The sequence below is a fragment of the Camarhynchus parvulus genome, chromosome 6, assembly GCF_901933205.1.
Source record: "Camarhynchus parvulus chromosome 6, STF_HiC, whole genome shotgun sequence".
Lineage (NCBI taxonomy): Eukaryota > Metazoa > Chordata > Aves > Passeriformes > Thraupidae > Camarhynchus > Camarhynchus parvulus.
This window is the reverse complement of record NC_044576.1, coordinates 23,642,620-23,669,013: the sequence shown is the minus strand read 5'-3', so window position 1 is coordinate 23,669,013 and position 26,394 is coordinate 23,642,620. Positions and strand designations below refer to the sequence as shown.

The window sequence follows — 26,394 nt, the reverse complement described above, 5'->3', positions numbered from 1 at the left end:
TTTTGTGGTGAGCAGGCATAGATAGAGCAACCTTAGACATATTCCCAGCCTTTTAAGAAAAAAAAAACAAAACACAGAACTCAAACCTTCAAAAATGACAAAAGTACCACCATCTAGACTGTGTACTACACCAGCGTCTAAATAAACTAGATGTTCTTAATATAGAACATTGACACAAATTCCTTGGGTGAAATGACCCCACCTAACATTCTGACCGTACTGTGGCACTTCTGCTCAAATATACAAACAGGTGATACCACCACAGTACAACAGAACCTAAAATAACTTCTACCAAAAATAACACGAATTTCATGAGCACCCAGATTTCATAAACTCTCAAATGCAGTACTCTAAACATGTTTCTTGACCGAATTAGCTCTCAGAAAGACTGTAAATGCCATCCTCTCATGCTATTTTTCTTTAGTTTCCAGAACCAGCTCCAGAGCTTGAATTCACGTCAGTTCCCAATTCTCTTATGCTTATCCACCAGGATGTTTTTTCCACGCTATCCGTATACCAAACATGGAGCATTAACACCCTTTTAGAAAGGGGCAAGTAGCTGAAGATTTGCCTGAAAGCTGAACTCATGTCAAACACTAGCAGGGTTGTATCTATGTCATTGTAGTCTACTTGGCTTGATAAATTCTAGATAAGCATCCTTAAAAACCCTACTTATACCAGCACACTTAAAGATTTAAACAGCAAACAACTGAGAGAAGTTAGGAGATCCAACACATGGATTCCGACACACAGGGAAAGCCAGGAGAACACAGCTGTTTAATTCAACTCCACATGGAACAAGATGGGAGCATGCCCATTAAAGTGACGACAGCCTGGCTCTGTGCACTACACAGAGTCAGTTTTACTGCTCATGGGGTTCCTTCCGTATAGGGATAAAAAAAAGTATGAACTTCGGATCTAAGAAAATGCGGTCTTTGTAAGGTTAGCAGCCATACTGTATACGAGTCCCAAAAAAAGCCCAAAACAGAGAAGTGAGCAATCTAGCAGCGGGCAGGGTGGAGCAAAGGCGGGACAATGACCTAATAGGTCTTTCCTATCTTTAGTTTCACGAGGCTCCGTGGCCAAGAGGCGCCGGGATGCCCCGCTCTGCCTCCGGCCGCGTCCCCCCGCAGCGCTCAGCGCCCCAGCCGAGCTGCCCCGAACTCGGCGCTGCCAGAGGCATCCCGAGGAGAGGGAGCCGGCAGACAGGGATCCCGAGGAGAGGGAGCCGGCAGACAGGGATCCCGAGGCAGCGCTGCGGGCACCGGCAACGCTCCGAGTCACTTCTCAGCTATGAGAACACAAGCGAGCCGCGCTGCCCGCCCTTACCTTGAACACTTTACCGAAAGCGCCATCGCCCAGCTCTCCTATGATTTCCCAGAACTCCTCCGGGTTCAAATCCCTCTTGACGTGCTCGTATTGTTTCTTCTTCTTCTCGCCGCCCAGCTTGAAGATCTTACGAAAGTTGAAGAAGGACATTTTGGCTGCAGCCCGGGGAAGGGGCGGGCGGCGGTGCCCCCTCCGCCCGCCGGGACCACCTGGCGCGGGCGGGGATGCCGGGCGCGATTCCCACGCGGAGACCAAAGTCTTGGCGTCGCCCGGGAAGCGCCGTCACTGCGGGGAGACAACACCCCGCGATGCCCCGAACGGGGCCGGGCTCGGCGCTGCTCTCCCCGACGGGCTCGGCGGTCCCTACTCGGCCGGGCCGGTCACCATCGCGGCAGCAACAAGTGCCGGGCTCGCTCCTCGGGACGGGCGGCGGCGGAGCCGGAGGAGGGGTCACGGCTCCGCTGGGAGGGGGCAGCTGCTGCGCGCCGGGCAGCGGGGAGCGGTCACGTCCCGCCTCGCGGGACGGGGAGGATGCAGGGAGGGGCGGAGGCTGCCCCGCTCCAGGCTCCCGGCCGGTGTCCTCGCGCAGCGGCGTCCCGGGGTGGCACCGCGGCGGAAAATGACGCTTCGCCGCCGGCCTCTCTTCCACTCGCTCGCTCCCTCGCCCTGTCGCGGAGAAGGGCCCGGGCGGCTCCGCTTCCTGCGGGGCGGCACCGGCGGCACCTCCGCCCCCTCCGCCCTCGCTCCCGCCCGCCGCCGGCGCGTGCGCCCCGCGCTCCCGCCCCTCTTCCCGCGCTCCCGGAACCGCCTCGCGCCCCTCCCGCCGCTCCGCCGCCCGCGCACGCGCAGCAGCGAGCGCCCCCGCCGCTCCCCCTTTTCCCCGGCGCGTGCGCACGCGCCGCACCGGCAGCACGCGCGTGGCCCTCCCCCGCCAACGGTTCGGGCCCGGCACAGGCGGGGGAAGAGGCGGGGCTTGCCCTGCCCACGTGACGCGGTCGCGGCCGCCCCAGCCAATAGGAGCGCGCGGAGGCTCCGGGCGGGTAAGTCGGTGTCGGGCTCAAGATGGAGGGGGCGCCTTCACCCCCCCTCTCCCCGTACCTCAGAGCACCGCGGCAGCGCCGGCGTGGGGATCGGGTGCTCGTCCCTCCCTCTGTCCTCTTTCCCTTTAGTCCGCCGCGTGCCGTTATGGGAGGGGCGTGTGGCAGAAGGATCCATTTTCCTCTGATCGCGGAGGACATCCCCCGCCTCCCCCTGCCGCGCAGGGAGGGTGTCCCCAGCCCTGTGGCAGAGGGCGATGCTCCCTAGGCGGGGCACAGCTTCCCCTCAGGGCTGACTGGGTGCCCGGAGTCCCCCGGCCCGCCGCGGGAGCCGAGGGGCCCTGAGGCGCTCGCTGTGTGTGTCAGGAGCGCTGTGAGGGCAGGTAGTGCTTCCTGGGGGGCTGGGGCTTGGACGTGGAGCTCTGAGGAAAGTGTTGATAGCAACAGACGACGTTGGAAAACTTTTGCTTTTGTTTGTGGTCCAGTGCTGTCCCTAAAAATGCTACTGCTTTATCTTCTGTCATAGCAGGGTGCGATGTTCTTGTGCTGCCCGTTTGGTATCTTCGGTATCTTATTTAATCACTGGGACAGGCCTGAATTTCCTTATCTCACAACCTTCTCTTCCCACAAGTGATCCCTTCCTCACCCTGAAGTATAATTGCATTTTAATAGTTGTGTTGTGTACATGCCGCCCAATGTGGGGCGTTTCCTCACTTGAAAGCAAGAGGCGTTCCCGTTGCCTGGATTAGGGGCAATTAGCAGACCCGGGCGCTGAGTTTGGGCTGTGACGGGCTGCAAGTCCATCCAGCAGCAGCTGAGGCGATGCTGAGACCTCAGAGGCATCTGACAGTGAGACAAACACCCAGGGAAAATCGTGTAATGCCGTATCCTCGTATGAACTTGAGTGCCTGCAATTGCCATTAGCTTAAGCTGCATGATGAGCTTCTGAAGATCAAGCCTGTGGTGTGCATCATTCCCCAGACCATTTTATTAGCGTGACAGTAGTTTGCTATATGAGGAGGATAGTCCGTGTGTAAATTCAGTAATAATAATGAGGCATTGAGATGCCCCTGACACAAAGCGTTTATGAATCGAACAACAGGGTTCTGTCATGAGTCAATTTCTTTAAACTGTATAAAATCAGTTTCACGGGTAGTCCCACCCTGTGAATAGAGAGCCTTTCAAGTACTCTTGCTAAACTGATTTGTTGTAATAATCAGCGTTTGTTTTTCAAAAATGATATTCGGCTTTATGGGTTCCTTGTACTGACGGCTCTGCCACAAAAGGTAAAACTGCTCAGGAGGGTGCTAAAACCAAGACTGTTTTGTGTGTGTGAGGGCAAAACCAAGAAACAACTGCAATCCCAAGGATCTGTTTTATCTTCTGTGATCTGGCTGGCTGGCTCCATCTACTAATTTCATAAGCAAGTTTCATTCAGATAGTTTGAATTAAATACAATAATTAAGAGAGTGTTACCAGCAGCAATTTAGCTTCTCATATCTTAACTTTTAATTTCAGTTTCTTTCTCTTCTCTATAATTTTTCTTTTGCCCCTTCAGGTGGGATGATAGCTTTGATTTGGATATTAAAATACAATGATGGCTTAAATAATATTTTTCATTAATATTTGTAATTTAATGTTTTGATTTTAACTTACTTTTTGTTGGATAAAAAGTGCTTTGGGACTAATTTCTGTAGGTTTATTTAAACTGACTGGTTGATAGAGGATGGGGGGGAAAAGGCATCCAAAGCCATAGCATGAATTCCTTGTATTGAGGCAGGATTATCTTTTCTTTAGCCTCAGGGTTAATAGCAATGAAGTGGGAGGGGGGTGTTTGTGTGTGAGTGTTAGAGTTTGTAATAACTGGAAAGAAATGCAAAACTAAAAGGAAATTTGGTAAGTTATATGTGAACAAGAGCAGTTGAGCTGGCAGCTGTGGGCTGGGATAGCAGGGCCTGGTTCTGTCTCAGCTCTGTTACAAACATTGGGCTGTGCAGAGCTCACACACGGCATCTCTGCCTGGGTCAGCTCGTGTGTGACAAAGGAGGCTCAGAGCAGAGCTTGGTGCCATCCTACCAATGACTGAACCTTAGCAGGTACTGCATGTGTGCTGCTTTAGACCTGTGTAAACACAGTCTGCCTCTTCCACAGAGATTTTCATTCATATAACATTGAGAATATAAAATGAAAGTCTGGTACGAGAAAGGAGCACTTAATCTAGTGATAAGGCTTTGCTTTTAACTTCTTCTTTCTTACTCTTGAACAAGTAATTCAAGATAAAACCAGGATATATGAAAAGGAAAACTATGACTCTGTCTCATTTTTTTCCTTATTCTTTCACTCTGGAGTTACAGCTTGTCACTCGATCCTGAAAATAAACTCCACAAGGTGAAGGTTAAGTGCTAGTAGCAAATCCTTCCCAATTTGCTGTGACTTCCTGGTTTGGAGGAGGCTGTATGAAGCCTGGATTTTGTGTGTGTGTTTTTTTTTTCTTCCTGATAGCAGGAGTTCTTAGCAACTGTAAATGTTTCCAGATGGTAAGGATAAAAAGGTAAAAGTGAATTATATTAAAATTTTTCCTTTAGGAATTTAAAGCAATGCTTTTTGAAAATTCATTGCTTCCTTTAAATGTCAGAGGAAGATGTTAAAGTGAAGATGTTAAAGAGCTATCTTGATTGTGCATCAAATATACTGGCTTAAAATAGCTCTAAACTCTTTATGACAATCTTTTTCATCTCTTTGTGAGTTAGAAATCTCCTTTATACTTCCTGCTGCTTAATACCACCATCTTTTCTCATTGACTCGATCACTTACACTTGCCACTGTTCCTAACTCCCTCTTTAAGCTGTTTCTTTTAAACTGTTCCAATTCCTCTTAATTGAAAGTAAACACTTCAGAAATTTAATTTGAAATGTGTTCTTCACAAGATTTATTGCCCTTTTGCTGCAGTCCTATATTCTGTTTTCAGTTCTTTAAAAATATTTAATGTTATATTTATATATTGTCTTGACTTTCTGTCCACCCACGCTTTCACTGATCTCCAAAATTCTTTCTGGTGATTGAGCTCACTGAACTGCTGTAAGGTCACAGGTGGCTTGTTTGTGGTTAAATCTGGAGTGTAATTCTTGTTTCATCCGTCTTAATCTGTCTGTCACCTTTGGCACTCAGCACTGTCCTTTCTGTTTTCTTTAATCGATGTACCCCATGTTTTTATTGATATTTTCTAGTTGTGTGGTGGCATTTTTTCATCAGCTCTGCCTTTTCTCCTCTGATCTGTTCCCAAAGTTAACACTTTGTGCTGTATTGGGCTCATTTCAGTCTAAGCACCAATGTACCTCCTAGATGGCTGTAGTGATCCCCAGTGCAGGGGGATGATCACTGTTCTGGTCCTGTGGTCACACTGTTTCTGATAAAGGCCAGGATGCCACTGGCCTTCTTGGCCACCTGGGCAACTCCTGGCTCATGATCAGCTGCTGTTGAGCAGTGCCCCTGGGTCCTTTTCCTCTGGGCCACTTTCAGCCACTCTGTCCCAGCCTGTAGCCCTGCATGGGGCTGTTGTGACCAAGTGCAGGACCTGGCACTTCCCCTCCTTGAGCCTCACACCGTTGGCCTCAGCTCATTGATCCAAGGTGCCCAGATCCCCCTGCAGAGCCTCCCTTGGCTCCAGCAGGTCACCACTCCTGCCAGCCTGGTGTTGTTTGTGAGCTCAGTGAGAGTGCCCTCGATGCCCCGTGCAGATGATGGATACAGATGTTGGACAGGGCTGTTCCCAGCTCTGATCCCTGGGCACAGCCCTGGTGGCACTGCTCACCACCACGCTCTGGGCCCAACCCTCCAGGCAGTTTTGTGGCCAGCAAAGAGAGCCCCTGTCCAGGCCATGGGCTGCCAGCCTGTCCAGGAGAATGCTGTGGAACACAGGATTGAACACTTTTCTGAAGTCTTCAATAGGACAGCATCCACAGCTTTCCCCTCATCCATTGGGTGGATCATCTGGTCATGAAAGGAGGTCAGGAGATCAAGCAGGACCTGCCTTCCCAAAAGCCATGTTGGCTGGGCCTGACCCCTTGGTTGTCCTGTACATGCTGCATATACAGCTTGCACATACAGGCTTTCTAATAAATGTGCCATTGATAGAGTTGTGTCTGAGAGACTTCTCTTTCTGTTATGCAGAACAAAAAGAGACTTAGTCTTGTACTCAGTATTTTGTGAGTGTATATGATATGAGTAACAGGAATAGTTCATAGTTCAGTCATAAATAGTACAAACAGGAAAAAATTATAATACCAGAAGTTGGACACTCAAGAGCTTGCCCATATCTTAGCCAGAATCAATACTCTGGCTCCTATCAATAACCTGGGTATACTACTATTTATTATATGGTTTGGGGTTTTTTACTGCCTTACTGCAGGATCAGTTAATCTAAGAATTGCCATAGAAACTTGTGACATTTGGAAGCTTCAACATATAAGGATATAGCTCGATGTTTGCGGTAAAAAAATCATTGAATATTAAAATGTTTAGGAATAGGATTGATCTAATTTTGGTTTCAGAAAAGTCTGTGTGTTTAATCTAAATTTGCCATACTTTTTCAGCAGTCAGTGGGGAAATGTGTCTTCACAGGGCAATTCACCTTCCCCATTTTAGATACTTATCTTTATCACAGTATTTGGCTGTGTGAGGTGAGTTTTCCTGGCAAGATATAATGGGAGTTCTTCCTACCTATGGAGACACCATTGCCAGGAGAACTCTTGGAATTCATTTCTCTTGATGTCAGCAACACTTCTGGGAATGATGACAGAGCAAATATAGAAATTGCCAAATTACCTGAATGTTTCCAAGTAAACCTGGGATGTTTTATTGAATAGACTTTATCTGAAATTAAATGGCAGAGGAAAAACAATAATATAAATATCAAAGTTTGAATAAGGATCAGATAATTCAGCAAATGATGCAAGAAGATTTCTTGGAAACATGGCATGTCAAAAGCATTCAAATTTTAACATGTTGACTTTATTGAAGCTATAGCAAAAAATGTTTTTTTCTTATTGCTTCCAGTTGATGTGCAAGAAAACCCTCTCCAAGACTGATATTCAGAAATAGTCATATGTCTTTGTAGGGGAGTGAGAAGCAAACCTCAGATTTAATGGAATGCGTCAACAACTTGAAACTTACATAGCTGATTCTCTTTGATTAATTGACTAATGCAATTAAGAACTTCAGATCCTCATGATAAAGCTATTCAAGAAGGCTGCACACTTTTTGGTTTGTATTTTACTCAAAAAGCTCCTTTTATAGGAATTTTTCGGTTACTATTAAACTACTGAGCTGCGCTGGTGGATAGTTGCATTTTTTCATAGAATAGTTAGTCTAATAAAAGTTCTCTCCATGTTGTAATGACTGTAACAATCTTTCACAGAACCACACACAAAGTCCATCTAGAAAACTTTTTTTTTTAATAATAATATCCTTTAAAATACTACTACTCTTAGCTATAGTGCTGTATTCCTTCTAACCATTTTAATAATTTGAGGTTATATTTCATTTGAAATGAGATTTATTTGATCAAAACTGTACATGAACACAAAGCAAATTATTTCAAACTTGTGGAGCCCCCTCCATCTGATAGCTATTAGAAGCTTTAGCTAAATCACATGAAAGCATGTCTTGCAAATGCTGCACCATGGTTGCCTTTCCTCCAGATGCTAATTAGACCTTTTCCTCTTGCGTAGCAGTCACGAGCTGATTTGCTCTTTTTGTTTGTGGCTTTCAAATTTGCATTAGTTCACATAGTAGCTAGGATTAGAAATTTATTAAGGGATAAAGATAGCTTTGCATCTCAGTATTGCTCTCAGTCAATACTGGCACAAAAAAATGTCTGAACAGAAAGCCCACATGTATTGCTGCTTTTCTTTCCGTAAATCCTGATTTTCTTTCACTGTTTCCCAGGAGCCTTTTTTTTCCAGAATGGACTTTGTGTTCTCTTGTGATCCTGATCAGCTCTGGAATCTTGGGACCAAATAACTTGTTCTGTAATATGAAAATTAATTTTTTTTAATTATGGCTGGCTGGTCAGCCATCAGACCTAATCCTGGTTATGTTGTAAGCATAACCAGGAAGTTTATTATGCCTTCTACAATTACTATTAAAAATATATCATCCTGTCAAATAGGGAACATTTCCTACATGCACAATAAAGGAAAATTTGACAAAAAGATAACACTAAAGACTGTTGATTTCCTAGTGAACTCCTAAAAAGAAACATTGCAGTGGGATAATATTGCAGATATGTCTACTAGCAAAAAGGGGAAATAACGTAGAATGTGAGATACCCACTGTTTATTAATGTAAAGCTAGACTTTAAAATACTAGATTTTTTTATTGGAAAAAAACCAAAAAATATTTTCATTGCATAATGTTATTTTTGTATTACAACCATGTTTGTACTAATTTCTGTGTGTGCAATGTTCTTCTCTTTTTATCTAGAAAATGAGGCAAAAAAATAGTTGACTGTTGTAAAGTAGAATTTGGTTTCTTGTAGGATCTCATCTTGGTACAGCAGCAGTGAGTGGAGCTGCAATAATATGGCAATTGTTAAGGCAAACAGCAGCTACTGTGTGTCCAACAATAGTCTGTGCAAACTTTGGCCACTAGCACTTGCTTATGACAGAACAGGGTATTGTGATGTGATGCACTTTTTGTCTCAAGTGCCCTGAAATGTTTATTTTTTGACAGAAGGGATCTTTAATAGCTAATCCTCAAAATTATGTTTTATAGCACACTGTGATATTCATGGATTAAGCCGAAAAAGCCCATTACATTGCATGGACTGAATCGTAGCAAGAAATAAAATTACTTGCATGAAAAATCATTCCTGTGGCTTCTGACTGAGCACTAATATATTTTTCTGGATAGATTATACAGGAGTGACTTCCTTTCAGAGCATGAGGTAGGAAATGATATCTGTTCAAATTCAAATGCAATTAAGGAGACACTAAATTAGTTTATAAAAGGCTGTTGGTTTCTTTACATACCAAGAAGTCGGAAATGGTGATGACTTTATCATGTTAACTGTGACAGTGATTCATGGAAGAAGTTACAGCCACAGGGAGGTATTTTCTTTCAAGTATCTAAAAAATGTTCTGTTCATTTAGTGCCTTTCAATGGGATTTTGAACAAGTTTTTAAAGATGGGCAAAAACCAAATCATAGGTTAATTATTTTGAAATCTCAGGTTGTAATGGAGTGTTTTGTAGTGATATGAATGTTCATATTAATTCTGACTTATTCCAGAAGCTGCTCTAATTTAGACCAGATACATAAACCAGTTTAAAGGGGAGGGAGGGAAATGGACAGGAATGCTTGCCTCTAGAAATTGAGTCAAACTTGTGGAGTTCACAGGCACAGTGAGCTATTAACCAATCTTGTCACTTCTATGCAGATTTGTGAAATTTGAAAATGTTCATTCAGGAAGTGACACTAAATCTATGTTACACTGCTAAAAAAGAGTAGGAAATCTAACTTTTTATTCTCTTTTCTCTGTTAGTTAATTCCTTTGTGCTGTATCAGCAAATTACAGAATCACAGAATGGATAAGGTTGGAGGGGTCCAACCTCTTGCGCAAGCAGGGCCCCCTAGACCACATTAGTGAGGATTCTGTCCAGGCAGTTCTGGAATGTCTCCTTTGAGGAGACTCCACATCCTTTCTGGGCAAGCTGTTCCAGTGCATGTTCTCCCACACAGATTTCTGGATCCATGGGAAATTGTATCTAATGCATGGGACAAGGATCAGAAAGAGCTACTTGTACTGTTTATTTTGTTACAGACTTCCCCGTTAGTTTTTTCAGAATCATGCTTTTGGAAAATTGAGTGCCAAAACCTTGTTTCAAGGTTTAGCTTGCATATAAAACAAGTTTCAATGTGATAAGGAGGCAATCTAGGACTGTAAGCTTTGTCCCCCTTCCTTGCAAGACTGTGGATGTTGGAAGAGCCAGTTTGTTTGATCTCCTGCAGCCACATGCACCTGTCCAGAAGGTTTTCCAGGCAGTGCTGTGGAAGGTAAATCCAGAAGGAGGGAAACATGTTACAAGTTATGACATGGAGGCATTAACTCCCCTGGAAGACTCTTATACTACAGCCATGTCAGTTTATTGATAAAACAGCTTTTTTGCCCCTACCTATATCCTGCCTTATGGGCATTGTGGGCAATGCTTTTCTGGGTTGTTTGATTCCCCACTGGCTAAAGGTTGCAGTGATGGGCCTCTTGTCTTGTAATAAAAACTAATGTAAGTAAAACACATACAATGTTTAAAATTTCAAAGAGTATCTTTAAGAAAAAAATTTATAATCCTTCCTTTTGGTAAATTGTTATCTGAAGAGCTTAGACAAATGTTAAACCCTTGTAAAAGTAACATTGCAGGAAGTGCTAAACTTCTGGAAGTTCAGAGGAGTTCTAGATTTCTTAATTTTGTTTTGAAACTATGTCTTTAAATTGGAATTGTACTTATATGTAAGAACTACAAGACACGCAGCATGTAGCAGCAAAACTGACAGGATTTAACATGACAGAAGCACAAAGTGGCTTACTATGAAAGACTGAACGTGCTTGCCCCATCTTGATTTGTAACAGAATAACCGGGTAGGAGGTGGATCCAAACTGACCTTACCTTACTGTTTGGTAGTTTTCCAACAGCTGTTTTCCAGGAGCCTTTTTTTTGCCTTTCAGTAACGTGTTTTGGTCTCAGAGATGGTGTTCATCTTGTTACTGGTGTTGGATACTTTCTTTTAACTATGTATTTTTTAAAAACCTATGGGTGAGTTTCATGTCTAGAATCTTTGTTCCATATTAACTGTAACCAAAAGCTTTACTTCCCAGTTCAGTAAGATTTACTTGTATAATAATACAATGGGTTTATTTGGTTTTGATTTAAAATATTGTATGTGGCTGTAGGTAATTAAAAACATTTCCTAAAAAGTGGTGGGTTTGACTGTACCATGCTGGAATAGCCTCTGCTGATCATGAAGAGTTGAATAATAGTCATTTGTCACATAGGGTGTTGACTCAGACACAGATGATTTCAATTCAGATGACAGAGGGTGTTACAAAACCCAGCTGTTGACTCTGCTCCTCTTTCCACAAGTTGCTTTGTCTGTGGCGGGAATGGCTGACCTATGGAGCAGTTTTTGACAGCCACAGTTTCTGGCCTAGTTTATTCAAGAAAACCAGGGATGACTTTAAGTTGTTTTAATGCACTGGGTTGGCAACTCCAGCAGTTTAGGAGCTGTTTCCAGTGTAAATTGTCAGTGCTAGCATGGTAGTGGCAGCCTTTGGAGAAGAGTGAAAGCCTGGTAGGATGTTTAAGTTGCTGTATTAGTGCATAAATTCTCTGTTTCTGTTTCACAGCTAACTTGAGAAAGAGTTTTTGCAGCAGTGTACCAGCACTTGCACAGCACTTGCAGACAGCCACTGGCAAGACACATTTTCTTGGCTTAAAATTATTAATCTCAAGCTAAGGCAATTTTCTCTAAGAGCTTTGGTTGTTAATCAAATTTGGAGAAAAGGCAACGAGAAACATGAAAACAGATACTCTTCTTTGAGGTTTCAATTGCACTGGGATTGGAAGAAGACTGTTTACCTTTTTTGGAAAAGGTACATGGTGGGCACAAGAATATGAGCCAAGAAATTAATTGGCCAGGGCTGATTCCTTGAGTAAATCAATAGGATGTTAAATAGGAAGCTCTTGAGACAAAACTACCCAGTAGGTGGCTTAGAAGGGAAGAAAGAAAATGGGTTTGGAGGGTGGCATGGTTGGGAAGGGTGCCAATTTTCCTTGCTTTCCCTTCTAGGATAATACCTTGCTGAGCTCACAAGGTAGCTCTGGGGTTATGGACTTGGTTGACTTCTCAGTAGAGTCAGGAAAGCTAACATTGATAGCAGTGGGTCAAGGAGACAGCCCAATCTTAATATGTTAGAATAATCTCAAACTGAGGCTTCTTGTTTATTTGTATCTAGATACCTACAATGTAAACTTTAGATTTCTGCCCTTCAAACAGAGTTGTTTTCCCAAGAAGAACTTAATTCTTCTTTTGGTTTTGATTATGCCTTCATAGCCTTTTTCTGGAGTTAAAAATAGAATACTGGTATCTTCTGTCTAATTAACTTGTGGGCTAGATGCTTCTGTTGCTTTTTTTTCTCCTGTAACATGATTGAATTCCTTGTACTACAGCAACCCTGAAATCATTACACTGCACTTAAAACAAAATGCAGAAAGGAATGACCTTTTGCTAGGACTCTGTGTTGTTTATATTGCTAAGCCTGGTCACCATCTCCCAGCAAAAGCCAGTTTAATCCTTAAACATTAATTAGATAGTATCTGTTCAGAATTGTCTATTGTTTGCTGTCTGGGTCTTCATTGATTTTAACATTGTGCATCTCCACAATGCCCCTATTTGCCCCTTGGCTCTTCATTGTACAGGGCAGCTCTTATCTTCCTTGCTGATAGCATATCACCAATGGTACCAGTTAAGAGCTGCAAACACTTGTAGCATAATGGAAAGTTCCACTTTTGCCAGGATGACTCATTAATTTACCCCGGGATGGAGAGGCTTCCTGTGCCAATTTAGGAAAAAGTTACGGGAAGATACTATTATATATCAAAAGATAAATGATTGGAAGAGTTTTGTCAGCCTTATAGGAATTATGGTTTTTAATACTTTTAATCTGCCTGAAATGAGCTTGGAAACTCACTTTGGAAATAGTTTACATCTTGCTTTGGTTTAGGAGCAAACAGACAACTGCTGAGAAGAATGGACTGATACTAGCAGTGTTGTACATCCAGGAGGCACTAAACATCATTTCTTTCCAACTGACCACAAGCTTTTGGCTTCAAATAGGCCACTGTTCAAATGTAGCTACCAAGCTGAGCACTGGGAGGGAAGGAAGAAAATAGGCTTGGTTTTGGGTGGTGTCAGGGGTTGGGAGGGCTCTTGGGACTGTGAAGAGGCCAGGGAAGACTGGCTGCTGTGCAGGATGCCCTGGTGTGCCTGACAGACATTGCTGACAGTGAGTGGGTGGTGGCTGAGGTACAGTTTCACTGCCCCAGCCTGGTGTGGATGGAATGTCTGTAACTTAGGACTTCAGCAAATTTGTCCTGTGGACTTCAGGGAATCCTGTGATACCTTCATAGTGCTGGGGGGCACAGTTTAGTTTTTGTCAAGGAATCTTTGCCAGATCTGTAAGATAAAGCGTTGTGTGTCTGTAGCAGGCTTGAACCAAACAGTGATCTCTACATAAAGATATATGATGGGTGTAAATATCTCCAGTGAGGAGCTGTAACAAGGCCTGGGAGTGAGAAGGAAGCTCCAGAATTTGAGATTTAACTCCCAGTCATTTTGAGATGGAAAGAGCTTTTGCTGCAGAAATCTTCTCCCTTCAGAACAGGAAAGCAGTAAAAAATTTTAGGGAGATGCTCTTCATTTAGGCTTAAATTGTGCTTGAACTTGATATATTAACATTTGGGCATTTCAAGCTTGACAAGTGGCTATAAAATGCCAAAATACAGATATTTTTAATCTTCAGTGGAGCTGCTTCATTGATTTCCCCTCAGATGCACACATGTGCAGGGGTGACTTCTGCTTTTTACCCCAAGGAGTGTCTGTTTACCCAAAATAAAACAGGTTAGACAGACTTGTTACCTGATTGTCTCTTTTTGGCTGGTTATCTCAGTCTGCTGTCTGTCTAGAAGGAAGAACAGGTGCTGAGCTGTGACAGGCTTTGTAACCATGCAGAGTAAATTGGGGGGCATGAAGCAGAAAGGAATGTAACTTTGTACTAGAGACTACAAGCAAAAAGAGATGGGGAAACTAATTTTGTTAAGAAAATGAGTATGCCAAGTAAAATACAGGTTCAAACCATTTGTTCCTTTGAGAAAGTTGATGGTCTAAATTTGACATTGACTGTAGCAAGTATCCAAAGAACTGCCATATGGAGGAATAGCAGCTTGTGTTAAAATCATACACTTAACAGCTTAATTTCTAAATTTCTATTGAGCAGTGTCTCAATTCAGCAGTAGAAAAAGGGTGCTTCATGGGGAGACTTGAGTGAGAAAGGAATGGTCTGACTTTTGGAGTACAACTTGCAGGTGCAAGAAGGAAAGGCTGGGAAGAGCTGTCTGTAGTGGGGAGCAAGACATGAATCCAGGTGTAATCAAAACTACTTCAGTTTGTTACTCAGTAGTGAAGTTACTGCTGGAACTGACTAAATCAAATATTTTCAACATCTCACCTAAGAAATGACCAGTCCAAGGAAGGATAAATAACATTGACTTTTTTTTTAACTTTTACTAGTAAAAGGAAGGTGACCTGGAAAGCCTTATGGGAACAATGTACCTGTCCATACAGGAGAAGCTGATAGAAAGTATTTTCAGCTTCCAAATCTTTATGAGGATCTTCCTGAATTGAGTGCTGGGGTTTTTGATATCAACACTGTGACAAGCAGAGAATTGGATCTGTAATGGCATAAGATGGCAGGCATAAGCTGTAAAATCTGAAACGGTAAAAGGGAAAAGTAACAATTTCAAAGTTAGTGGAGACTTCATGCCCAAAACAAAGGGATGGCTGTTTTTGTTTTGAATAAAGTCATCCTCCCTCAACTCCATGATAAAGCACAGCACAAACAATGAGTGTGTTAGGGGAGGGAAGGAGAATGATGGGGAAATTATAATCATCTGTAGAGAAAGTAACCACCTAGGATCCCACAATCCTGCTCTTTTAAACAAATGTTGACTTTAGTTCTCTGTTTATGGATTTGGAGAGGAAAAGTCTCTGAAATTCTATTTCATTTGAAGTTACTGGGGGGAATGCTGTTGCTGGATTCTCAGTACTTCAAACAAGTAATGAGTATTGATACTTTGAATATTTCATGTGGCAGCACATGAAATATTGATAGGTAAATATAACATTTTATTAGATAAACTCCAGTGTCATCCTCAGCTCTGCTGTGTTGTTGTGTATATACTCATGAGCTGCTTTTTCATTTATGTGAAAAACAATGAATGTGAACAATGAGGCTCTTCACCTTTGTAGAAAACAATTTCAGGTCCTTCTGTGTTCACAGGTTTTGGATGCAGTCTGAGAAGGATGAAGAAGAGATGCCTTCTCTGCACTGGGGTATTGATCCTGTATTTTCTGCATTTGCAAGACTCTATATTAAAGATATTACAGAAATGAGAGAATCTATACAGGTGCCAGGTATGTATTTATAGGTGCTGATTATGATGCACACAGTATTATAATTGATTTATGTTGTGCTTTTTATGAAGGGATTGAAAAATACTTCACAAACATCAGTAAAGTAGTTCTCCATAGCCTTAAGCTAAGTGATGTTAGTTTCTTTTAGCAGCTCTAAGAACAACAGGTTGTTTGTGAAAAAAAAAATATATTTGTTAAAATGGTTTTTCTTTTTCTCCAGTACCTTTTTTACATTAAGGTAATGTTTTGTTTCCTCTGTGTGGTGGTGTTAGTTATATTCTGAAAAAGTTAATTCTAAAACATGCTTGTCCTTTCTGGCCATATGTATTGTTATCTCTCTGCTGTCTCTACATTTTTTGCAAAATTTTGACAGTTGATGACATTGCTGGATGTGTGATTTTGCTTTTTCCTATGGATATTAATACATTTTAAGACAGATACAAGTTTTGAGGTTTTGTTTCCTTAGTTTCTAGATATGATAGATATATGACATTCTTCATACATTGGAGCAAGCTTATTGTAAATTCTGGCCTCCATGCTGGACCTTGCCCCACAAGTCTGCTTTGCAGTGTGTCCGGCTGCTCTGCAGTGTCACCCACATGTGAGCTTTGGCTGAAGCAACACAGCTCTGACCTTGAATTGCTGTTTTCACTACACAGGCTTTAAATAGACTGCAGTGTCTTCTGCTGGGGAAGGGTTCATTACTCCCAACTGAAGCCTGACATGGTGCAAGATTATCAGGGAGGGACCCAGAGAACTTAGAAATAATGAGGAAAAGCAGTAAGCCCTAAGCAGAGTGTATGTCTTTGGTTTGGTTTTGATGTTTTGTTTGTGGTATTTTGTTTCTATTTTTTTTCTGTCCATGGGGTCTAAGTACCCCTGTTTGGCTCTTGGAATATGCTTTGCTTTGTAGGTTTTCTTATTCTTCAGTTTTCTTTAACAGCAAGGATAGCAGCAATGCTATTTTGGGAGAAATGAAGGACTGGCGGGGTTTTCTTCTCTTTTTGCAGCCATTTTTATGTACATAAGGACTTCACAAACCACAAATACCAGTCTATCTATCTTGGTTAATTAACATGGTGAGAGATTTTGTCTTAAATCCCTTGCAATAATTAGGCTACAGAGTGTTGTTGATGTTTGTCCTACAGCAAGTTTTTTTTAGAGGCCTTTTTAAACTATCTTATAAATGTCTTCTAGTGGTACTGGTGTGGGAAATGCATCTGGTAAAAACTGTTCTTCATCAGTTACAGGTATTTTAATTGTTTTCAAACAAAATACAACATCATTCAATGCCAGCAGAATTGGATTGTAGTTTGGACTTGAACATTAGTACATACACATGTGAAAATGTATTCAGAATAAATAACCTTATAAACACCAAGATTTAATGATAGTAGGAATGATAGTCCTAGAAAGTACAGTCCTTCTCTTTTTTTTGCCTCCAAAATACCTGAATTTCCCTTCTTACTTCTCTTCCTGTTCTTTTACTTAACTGAGTTGGCTTCTGCTTCAGGAACTTTTTCAGTTTTGTTATTGCATTTGTTTTTTTCCTATGATCCTAAGGAGGTGGTATCTGTCATGCCAAGGTATCAGCCTTTACACTTGGTACATTTGAGCTTCCCCTTCCTGTGCATCCGGCTCTCTGCACTCTGCTTGCTTGCAATCCTGCATCATTTTCTAAATCAAACTTCAAATAAAAAGAAATTTTCTAGAACCAACATCCTGAATTTTGTTCATTCTCCTGGTGCTGTATATACACCAAACCAGACATTTTCCAGTGTATCTTATTTGTTGGCAACAAATGATAGCACAACAAAACCACTAAAATTAATACCTTTTGAGGAAGGAAGAATGTAGGTGTTTGTTGTCAATGCTTCCTGCCTTTAATGGGCTTTTAAAGACCAGCTGAAGCTAAGTATATGGTTGGCTATAAATCAGTCATTAAGTAATGGTAATTAAGAATGAATGAGTGCAAAACAAAAAGTTGTAACTAGGAAGAATGGAAAGAAACACAGTCTGAATGTCAGGAAAAACATCCCTAGAATGACATCTGTTAGACCATGGCACAGCCTTCCCAGGAAAAAGGTGGGATGCCCTTCACTGGGATTGTTTATATTGACTGTACAGATTGCCAGGAATTTACTGTACAAAATGGTCTTGTATTGGCCCTGAGGAAATGGACTGAATGACCTAATGAGTTTTTTCTTTCCACTTTTAAGCATTAGGATTTGATGCCGCAGTGACTAATCCTTTAAAACAACACAGAAGGAAGCAGTAAACCTGGCCAATTACTCTGCTGCTATAAATGGTGACAAGAAGGTTGGAAAACCTCCCAGATAAAAACAGCAATTGTGTTGTCTTAGCAGCCTTGCAATGAGAGTGGGTGTCAAACTCAGTTGTAACACATAATCACATCATGGAAATGAGCTTTTCTCAGAGTTATCATGCACCACTGCTTTGTGACAGCTTATCAACAAGGAAGGGAAGTTACAAATAGCATAAAAGGAGGTAATAATAATTAAAGGAATGGCAAACAGCACAGTAATGCTGGTACAGACATGACCAGCACTTGCCCTAGAGATCTCTGTATCTATAGCCCCCTGTAGCAGTGCTGTGGCTGTTGTGGTAATGGCATTTTGCTCTGTGTGTTGATTACTGGGGTATTAGGAACCTCACTGAATGTGTTTGTCCACAGCTTCAAATGTTTAGTATATATTTATTGCTACCAATATGGACTTAATTTGAACAAATAAACTGGAAGGAGGAGTAATTTACACCTTGAAGTCATCAAGTGCAACAACTTCTAATAGGTTAAATATAATTTCGTTCTTCAAATTAGTTCAGGTAGTTTCTCTGAGAGTAAGGGTGGAGTTGTAGGTGAATTTATGGGGACGGAGAGAACCAGTTTTATTTGGTCTCTGTCATCTGCCAAAACTCAGCTTACTTGGAAGCAAACATAATAACATGTTATTTGTTTGCATAATCAGGAGCTTGGAGTCTCTGCTCCGCAGTCTTGCTCTAGACCAGAAACTAGCCCAGACCTTTTACAGAGATGTTGTAAGATTCAGTGAATGACTACATACACTGGGAGCATCTCCACTGGGGGTTTCTGTAGCAGTGTTTATTTGTGCCCTCGTAAATGAAATGGGAGACAAGTGGACAGACCTGCTAAACATTCTCTATGCCAGACCTGACCAGTGACTGCAGATCAGTGTAGCCAGATCTGAGATGATAGCCATAGCTGCAGCCTCAAAACACTGCCGTGGATTTTCATGAGTAGAATTTCTGCTTATGAGCTGCTTGGCTGATCACCTCTGATTTCTTCTGAAACTTTGTGTTTTCTCTCTGTCTTTTGTGAAGAAAGTTAATTCCGGGCTCATTTAAGGCTGCTAGCTATGTAGGACAAGTTATTTTTGGATTTTGGATTTAGGGTTTTTTTAATACAGAACATTTTTCTGACTCCCTTGCTGCTGTGTTTCCCTTTGTAAGAATAACACTTGCCACGGTGTACAGAGCCAAATGTTCCCTTCTGAGTCCCTCAAGTTATCTACTTTTCAGAAGACAGTTATTGAACATCCCAGATGGCTTATTTCAGTAAAGCAGCAGTATTTGAAAACTGAAGAAAACACATTCACTGAAAACTAGCCAGCTCAGGGTATATTTGGAGCTTATTGCCCTATTTTCCTCCTGCTGTTGGACTGTGAACCCTCAGTGTATGATGTTTACATTAGTGTTTGTTAACAACATTTGTCACTCTCTTGAAAGGGATTGCAGAGCAAGGAAACCTCAGTGCTCTCAGAGTCCACTGGGCTGTGATTTCTCACTGTTTCCTGGGCATGTTTCTAAGTGTTAAGTTATCTTTATAGATGTACAAAAATAGCTTTGAAGGGATGTTTTTAGAATGTGTGTTTTCAGAAACTGAAGTTCAGGATGCAGTCCACAATGACTGCAGTAGTGTACTCTGCAGTCTGAGAGGGCTGTTGCTCTCCCCCTGCCCCCACAGCTCCTTTTCCTCTAGAAATGAAAGACAGAATTATGTTAGTTTTCCTTTCGGAGGCTCTGCCTTAATCAGGAACAGCTGCAATGTGAGAAGCTCAAACTGCTTCCTTTGTGTTCTATTATTTATTCTGAAGCCTTATGAAGATATTAAAAAAACCCAAACCAAACAACAAAGCAAAGCAAAACAAAAACCCATATGAAACAACAAAACAAACAAAGAAAAATCTCCTAATGCTTGCAGCAAACAAACTGTTTTTCAGATCCAAATGTGCAGGAAAACGAGAGGTTAATAAGATTCCGACACTCTACAAAAGCAAGCCTTTGGCATCCTAAGTACAGCTGATACTTTCTCCTCTTTGTGTCCCTAGTCTTCCGTGATACAGGGGATTTTTCCTGTGTAGGTGCTGTATAATTTAAGATTTATTAAATATGTAAGAAAGTATGGTTTTTTAATTGACAAATGTAGTGTAGGGTGTTGAAAGAGATCGTTACACTAATCAAGCATGTTTTGTGTCTAGGTATATTCTTTTATAATGGACATCCAATAAGACAGGTGGATGTTGTTGGGACAGTGGTTCAGAAGAAGGAGCGAGATGCCTTTTATAATTATGGAGGTAAGGAAAATGTCTCTCTTTCTTCTTGCACTTATCAGCCTTTTATCTTAGTTACTGTTAGAACTGAAAGGTCTCCCTATGTGGTCATTGTGTATTCTTGAAACAAATGTGCTCTTATCCTAATATAGTGTATATCTACAGCTGAGATTACCTGGCAAATGTAGGGAAGCTACTGTTTATCTCCACTTCAAAAATAGAGAATTAAGTTGTTAACACAGAGTGATTGATTCATGTGGGGTCATGTAGCAAATCTTAACTTTGGGTATGGCTTTGTCACCGGACTCTGCCACCTTCCTCTCCTATTTGCAGTACCTTTGGTCAGATGCAAACGTATTTAACAGTGCCCACAAATGGGAAATCGCTTCTTCCATATTTGAACCTTAGAAATCCTTTCTGACTTTTTGTAGGTCTTGTCATATCTTGGAGCCAACTTCTAATAGCAGTCAGGAGTTTGTTTATGTTTAGATGCCCAAGAGTCTTAACAAACGAACTCAAGCATCATAGCACCAGTTCTTGCCAACACCAGCTGGGAGTTGTCTCCTCTGTATTGCTTTTCCCAGTATTCAGTTTTATTAACATGGAAACACCTGATTGTCATTTTGTTCAGCTGTCTTTTACATCTGGAGAAAAAGCAGAGTAGAGCAGTGGTGATGTGGCAAGTTTCAAAAGGTGGGGGGAGGTCACCTCACGGTAGGAAGGGGGAGCCAAATGCACAGATCCTGTTGAAGCCCTTATGGCCAGTGTCTTCCTCTGCCATGGGTTTTCACTTGGTGAAGGTGAGTAACAGAGTACCTCTCCTTCCCAATTCCCTTGCTTGTAAGATTGCAGTTCCCTGACCCTTGGGAGTACTGTGAAGATACAGCTGATGAATTAACCAGGTACCCCAGCATCAAACTGCTGCAGGGTGGCATTGGCTGCAAATGCATTTATCTCTTCATGAGAACAGAGGAAGACAGAATCAAAATGACCAAGACAAAGTCAATTCTATGGGTAAGGGTTTTCCATGTTGCTCTCAGCATCAGTTTAACAACTACACCTGTGGAAAATGTTTGACTGGAGCAGAAAGTAGAGGAATAGAAATAAAAAGAAACTGCAGAGTAGTGGAATTAAGGCCTTGGATCAGTCGACCTTCAAGTGCAGCTCACAGTAAGCCTGGCTTCCTGCTGTCTTTGACATCCAACTCCACTCTTTGTTCCAGCAGTTCCTGGTTTGAGTTTTCAGGCTACCTGCCAGGGTGCCCCTCCCCAGCCTGCCCTCCCTTTCAGGCAAGCCGACTCTGCCAGCACAAAACTGTAACTTCTTAGACAGTTTCCTGCTTGTAACTTCTTGCATCTCTCAGTTCAACAGACTGGTGAGTCACAGGGCTTGCATCAGTTGGAGTGCCACACACTGCTCAGGACTTGCTCACTTTCCATCGGCTGTAAAAGTGACTTACAAAGCAATTCCCCCTTTGTACTTTCCCTCTGATAGGGAACTGAAATGTCTTTGTGTCCCTGCCTTGATCCTCCCCCCTCACTTCCTATTTGTCTGTGTCAGAATACACATCACTCACTTTACAGAATCTTAGGTCCTCTGCTGAAAACTCTAGAGCCAGAACTGATGACAAAATTATAATTGTAAAAAAGAGTTAATTTACTCTTTCCTGGCTTACAAAATAAAAATTGCATGCTGTGTAATATCTGATTTTGACACTTTGATTTGATTGTTTCTTGCTATTATTATGATAAATTAGGAGAATTATATCTAATTAAAACATAGCTTTGATCAAACTCATACTTTACCTAATGCACCTCTCTGAGCTCTTTTGTCCCCTTTCCTTTTTAATGAAACCAAACATCACATGTGGTTTTCTTTGTACTCCAAAACTGACTTGAAAGGCTGAAAGGCAGTTGACTTAATAAAAAAAAATTCACCAGCATCTCAGTAGGTCCATGCAGGCCTGACAAGAGCCATACCCTTTTGTCATAAAGAAATAAAAATTTGGACAATTATCTCATTTAGCAGGTAGCTCTGAGCTACCCTTCAAATAATTAAGCAAGAATCAAAGAAATCAAAGAAACCAAAGCCAAACAAACAAAAACCACGAAAAAAAACCCCAACAAACAAAAGTAAACCCACAAAAAACCCAAATAAACAAAACTTTAAACCCAAAGAGATGAGGAAGGGCGGCACAGGGAGCACAGGAAGTTTTCAAGAGTTTGTAGACCCCTTGTGCATTTAAAATAGATTGTCTAATTAGAATACAATTGCAAGAGTTGCTTGTCTTTTTGCTCAAAGCTTTCATCTATGAAATTGCAAAACTTTGTTTCAGAACCGTACTCTGCTACCAGATTCCTTCTGTGGTCAAGTACAGGTCAGTCTCTCCAGAGCTCTGTTTTCAGCTGTTAGATTGAGGAGAAGCAGTCTGGCCTCCTAATCCTTCAGTCTTGGTTTGTTTCCAAGCCCTTCTTAGGAAGCCTGTCTGTCTTGGTTGGTGCAAGCTGGAACATCTACAAACTGTGGGAATGCAAGAGTGAAATGTAATCTGCCCTGCTTCTTGTTGCCATTGCTGGCTTGCACACGTGGCTTGGACATGGCTTATGGGGGTTCTGCCTCCTACTAAAATAGTTGCTGTCTGTCTGTACCAAGGAGAGGAAATCCTACCAGCAGATTGTTATCTGTGCTCTGGTACAAAATTAAAGCTGCTGAAATAGTTGCAGACACAGCAGCTCAAAACAGAGAGAGCAGAGAGGAGCATACTTTTGTGATGGAATTTGGAATTGCCTGCATCTTATAAGTGCCGTAAGTTTGCTAATAGGAATGTGCAGCTAAACTGCTTGGAAACTGGAAGGCAAAACAATAATTTGAAATTAGACCCCCAAACAGGGAGATTGTTTTAAAACATGTGAGACAATGCAAAGGCATTTTGCTTTGATGCTATGGTTCCCAGAGGAAATGACTGCAGGTATCAATCAGCACCTTCATAGTAAACATTGCTGTTACTTTTTTAGTCATGGACCTGCTTTAAGGAGCAGAAGAAAATTGCAGGTTTCCATTTGTGAGGAGTGGAATCTCAATCTTGAAGTCGTTACATTCAAGAAGCAAAGTGCATTCGCTGGATGAACCTTGACAGACATTTAGTGTCTTTCTATTTAGAGTGTTTATTGTACAAGCCATTTATATACAGTCCCTTGATCAATAGAAAATTGATTCTTCAGAGAGATTTTAGTATCCTTTGAGTTTTGTCTTTTCCTGCTGTCACCGACAATGCAGTGCCTGGAGCAGAAATCATCAAACTGATTTCCATTGGTCACTGGCAGAACAGGAAGAACAGCTCCGTGCTCAGGAGAAGATGTTGAGCCTTTTCAGCAGAGGAAGTGGCATGCATGCCACCAGCACCTACACTAAGTTGGGAATTCCTGGCTTAGAGCAGAACCACAAGCATGCATGTCTTCTGTCCTTCCTGCCTAGGGGAGCTGCCTTTCTGCTCCCTGGACATCATCTTGTATTGGAAAGACCAACGGACTTTGAGCATGATATTGGCATGGAAACCAACGCAGCTGCAGGTAGCTGCACTCCTGGTTTATTCACATGGTTGTATCCCCAAATGTTGAAGTGCTGTTTCATCACTGTAACAGTAATGTTTCTGTAGTTTGTGCCTGGCTTCCTTTTTCAGTTTGTCTGACTTCAGCCTTCAAAACTGATTCTTCTCCTGACCATGTCAACAAGATCGAAATTCCTTAGTATCCAATATATGTACTGAAGCCTCATAATTTAAATTAGTGTATGATCTTTCTTTGAGAATATACCTGTTACTTTGCTGACTATGCACATAAGCACATCTGGTGCTGAGCTACTTCCATGGCTGAAACAACTGTGGAAATTATTTCAGATATGCAAGTAGAGTTTGGACTTTACCTTCCAAAGCAGTTGGAATGAGATGTCCTTGGCAGTTATCTCTTTACATATTTATGTATCTTCACTTCTTGGAACATGACTGCCTGCTTTCCTAGTCTGTAATGCTTGCAATTTTTTTTTGCAGTGGATGATAGTACTGGAGTTATAAATTGTGTCTGCTGGAAAAATCCCATGGTAGCAGAAACAACTTTATCAGGTAAATTATCAAATAAATAAGTCCTCTTTTGACTGTTTTTTTTTAAATTTATGTCTGTCTTAAATAATTTAGTAAGTGATCAAACTTACAGAAGAGCAAATACAGCCTGGGCCATTTTGGGAATTTTCTATTAGTTTTTGTGTTTTGTTCAAGGGTGATGCCAATAAAACCATTACATTATGTCCTGTCCCTGCCTTTTCCTTATTTGAGTAATATGATATTTCATTTCTATGCTGTGACATTGTTCAGAGAATTTGCCTGTTAAGGCTCTTTCTGTGACTTCATCTAGTAAGGAACTAGGCTGGAAATGTGCCACAACTTCTGTTTCCAAAGTCAGTCCATTGACCTGCCCTTGTGATTATGGTTTCAGGATTTATCCTTGCTTTGTTTGTATTCATATACTCTTGCTCATACAGACACTGTCAGCAATGAACTTGAAAGTAGCTTCAAACACAGTGGGAGGATGCCAGAAGTCTTTAACAATTTGGGCAAGTCCTAAATGTGCAGTAATTATGCATTTGAAATTAATGTATTATTGCACTCAGTAACAGAACAACTCACTAGTGTCTAGCTGTCTCTTTGCTTTTTCTTCCACTGTTTCTTTTAGATCAAAGTACAGAATTCTTTCTACTTTGGCTCTTCTTGGAAGCCCATGTAGTGGATTGACAACCTTAATATGGAGCTGATCAAATCCTACTGAAATAAATCTTACTGGTGTCATCTGCAGTGTTAGGAATGCATATTAATAGAATGGAGAAAGAAAAGCCTGATGTAAAAGTTAAAAACTCTGATGTCTGTGGAACAAGCCCATTTATGCAGACAGATAATTCATACTTATATTTAACAATCCTATGACAGGTGGTACAAATGGTCCCAACTGGAATGTAGAAGACAGCTCTCACTTTGGAGAGGTGATGACCTGGCACAGCTCTCAGAAAAAAAAAAAAAAAAGGAGACATGCAATCAAATCAGTTTTGAGGAACTTAGATGCATTTAAAGGAATAGCATGAAATAATGCTTGAAATAGAATGAGGACCAAGAATGCTTTTCAGCCTTGTATTCTTATTTTACACATACATCAGTAGTGCTTGGATGGACGCTATGCTAAGAATGTAAATTCATTTATTTGTACCTGCTAAAGAAAGCTCTTAGGGGGGCACAAGAAACTTTCTTCCAACCCTTTGTAATTGTGATCAGGGATACTTGGAGCAATAATCAGGTTTTAAGTTATGAAGGATTTACTGTCCTACAAAGCTGTGTTATGTAAATGTGAGGTTCTGTCAAGTTGCATTCACCTCAGTTGCATTCACCCCAGTGTAGACATCAAATTGCATCACATGAATGCTTTGGCCCTACCTCAGATGACTCATTCTTCTTTTGCATAAAAAGTTCAGCTAACTTTTCTTTTCCCCTTTCATCCGTCTTAGCATGATAAAATCAAAAAATGCCAAAACAATTTCAAATTTATGTTTCAATTTTGCAACCCATCTATGACATTTTCAATGGTAAACCAATATCTTCTCCCTTTTGTATTTTCCCCAGATGAACAATTCAAATAAGTATAATACAGTAAACTAATTTTGTCACCTAGAAGTTTTCCTACCCAGGACACATGGTGCCTGGGACCTTACCCTTTTTTAGTGATATGACTCCTGTGGTGCTTGGGTGGATTAATGCAAAAGGTCAATTAATGCATTGACTTCAGTGCCTGACTCTTTTTCCCTCACTTCTTGCAGGTCATCCAAGCACACCCAGCAGTCTGAGTGTGTTTGAACAGCTGAAGAAACTCCAAGAAACAGTAAGCCAGAAAACCAAGCTGGAGATTGGAGATGTTGTCAGGGTCAGAGGTCACATCCGAACCTATAGGCAACAAAGAGAAATTCAGGCTTCATGTTTTTGTGAGTGTTATGAATCTGTGATATATGTAACTAAGATGTCTGAATCTGTGAAAATATCTGAGCTGTATGTAATTAATTGAATATTTTCCACATTTTTTTCTGGCATCTTATTTTTCTAAGGATTCATATCTTTATTTCAATTGTAGCAGCATAAAGTTAGAAGACACACTATGTAATGTG

General features: G+C 41.5%; 2 protein-coding genes across 3 annotated transcripts in view; one reads left to right on the top strand and one right to left on the bottom strand.

The window, feature by feature from the left end:
- SLK (STE20 like kinase) overlaps window positions 1-2,100 on the bottom strand; it is a 49,840-nt gene extending 47,740 nt beyond the window's left edge. For both annotated transcript variants that reach the window (XM_030950660.1, XM_030950661.1), the window contains exon 1: window positions 1,330-2,100. In XM_030950660.1, the coding sequence (XP_030806520.1) occupies window positions 1,330-1,479 (150 nt within the window). In that variant the 5' untranslated portion in view covers window positions 1,480-2,100. The remainder of the gene's footprint in view (window positions 1-1,329) is intronic.
- Window positions 2,101-2,283: 183 nt separating this feature from the next.
- The window catches only part of STN1 (STN1 subunit of CST complex), a 38,647-nt gene continuing 14,536 nt past the window's right edge, over window positions 2,284-26,394 (top strand). The window contains exons 1-5 of the mRNA XM_030951189.1: window positions 2,284-2,369; window positions 15,477-15,610; window positions 20,128-20,223; window positions 24,245-24,316; window positions 26,053-26,214. Of these exons, the coding sequence (XP_030807049.1) occupies window positions 15,484-15,610; window positions 20,128-20,223; window positions 24,245-24,316; window positions 26,053-26,214 (457 nt within the window). The 5' untranslated portion in view covers window positions 2,284-2,369; window positions 15,477-15,483. The remainder of the gene's footprint in view (window positions 2,370-15,476; window positions 15,611-20,127; window positions 20,224-24,244; window positions 24,317-26,052; window positions 26,215-26,394) is intronic.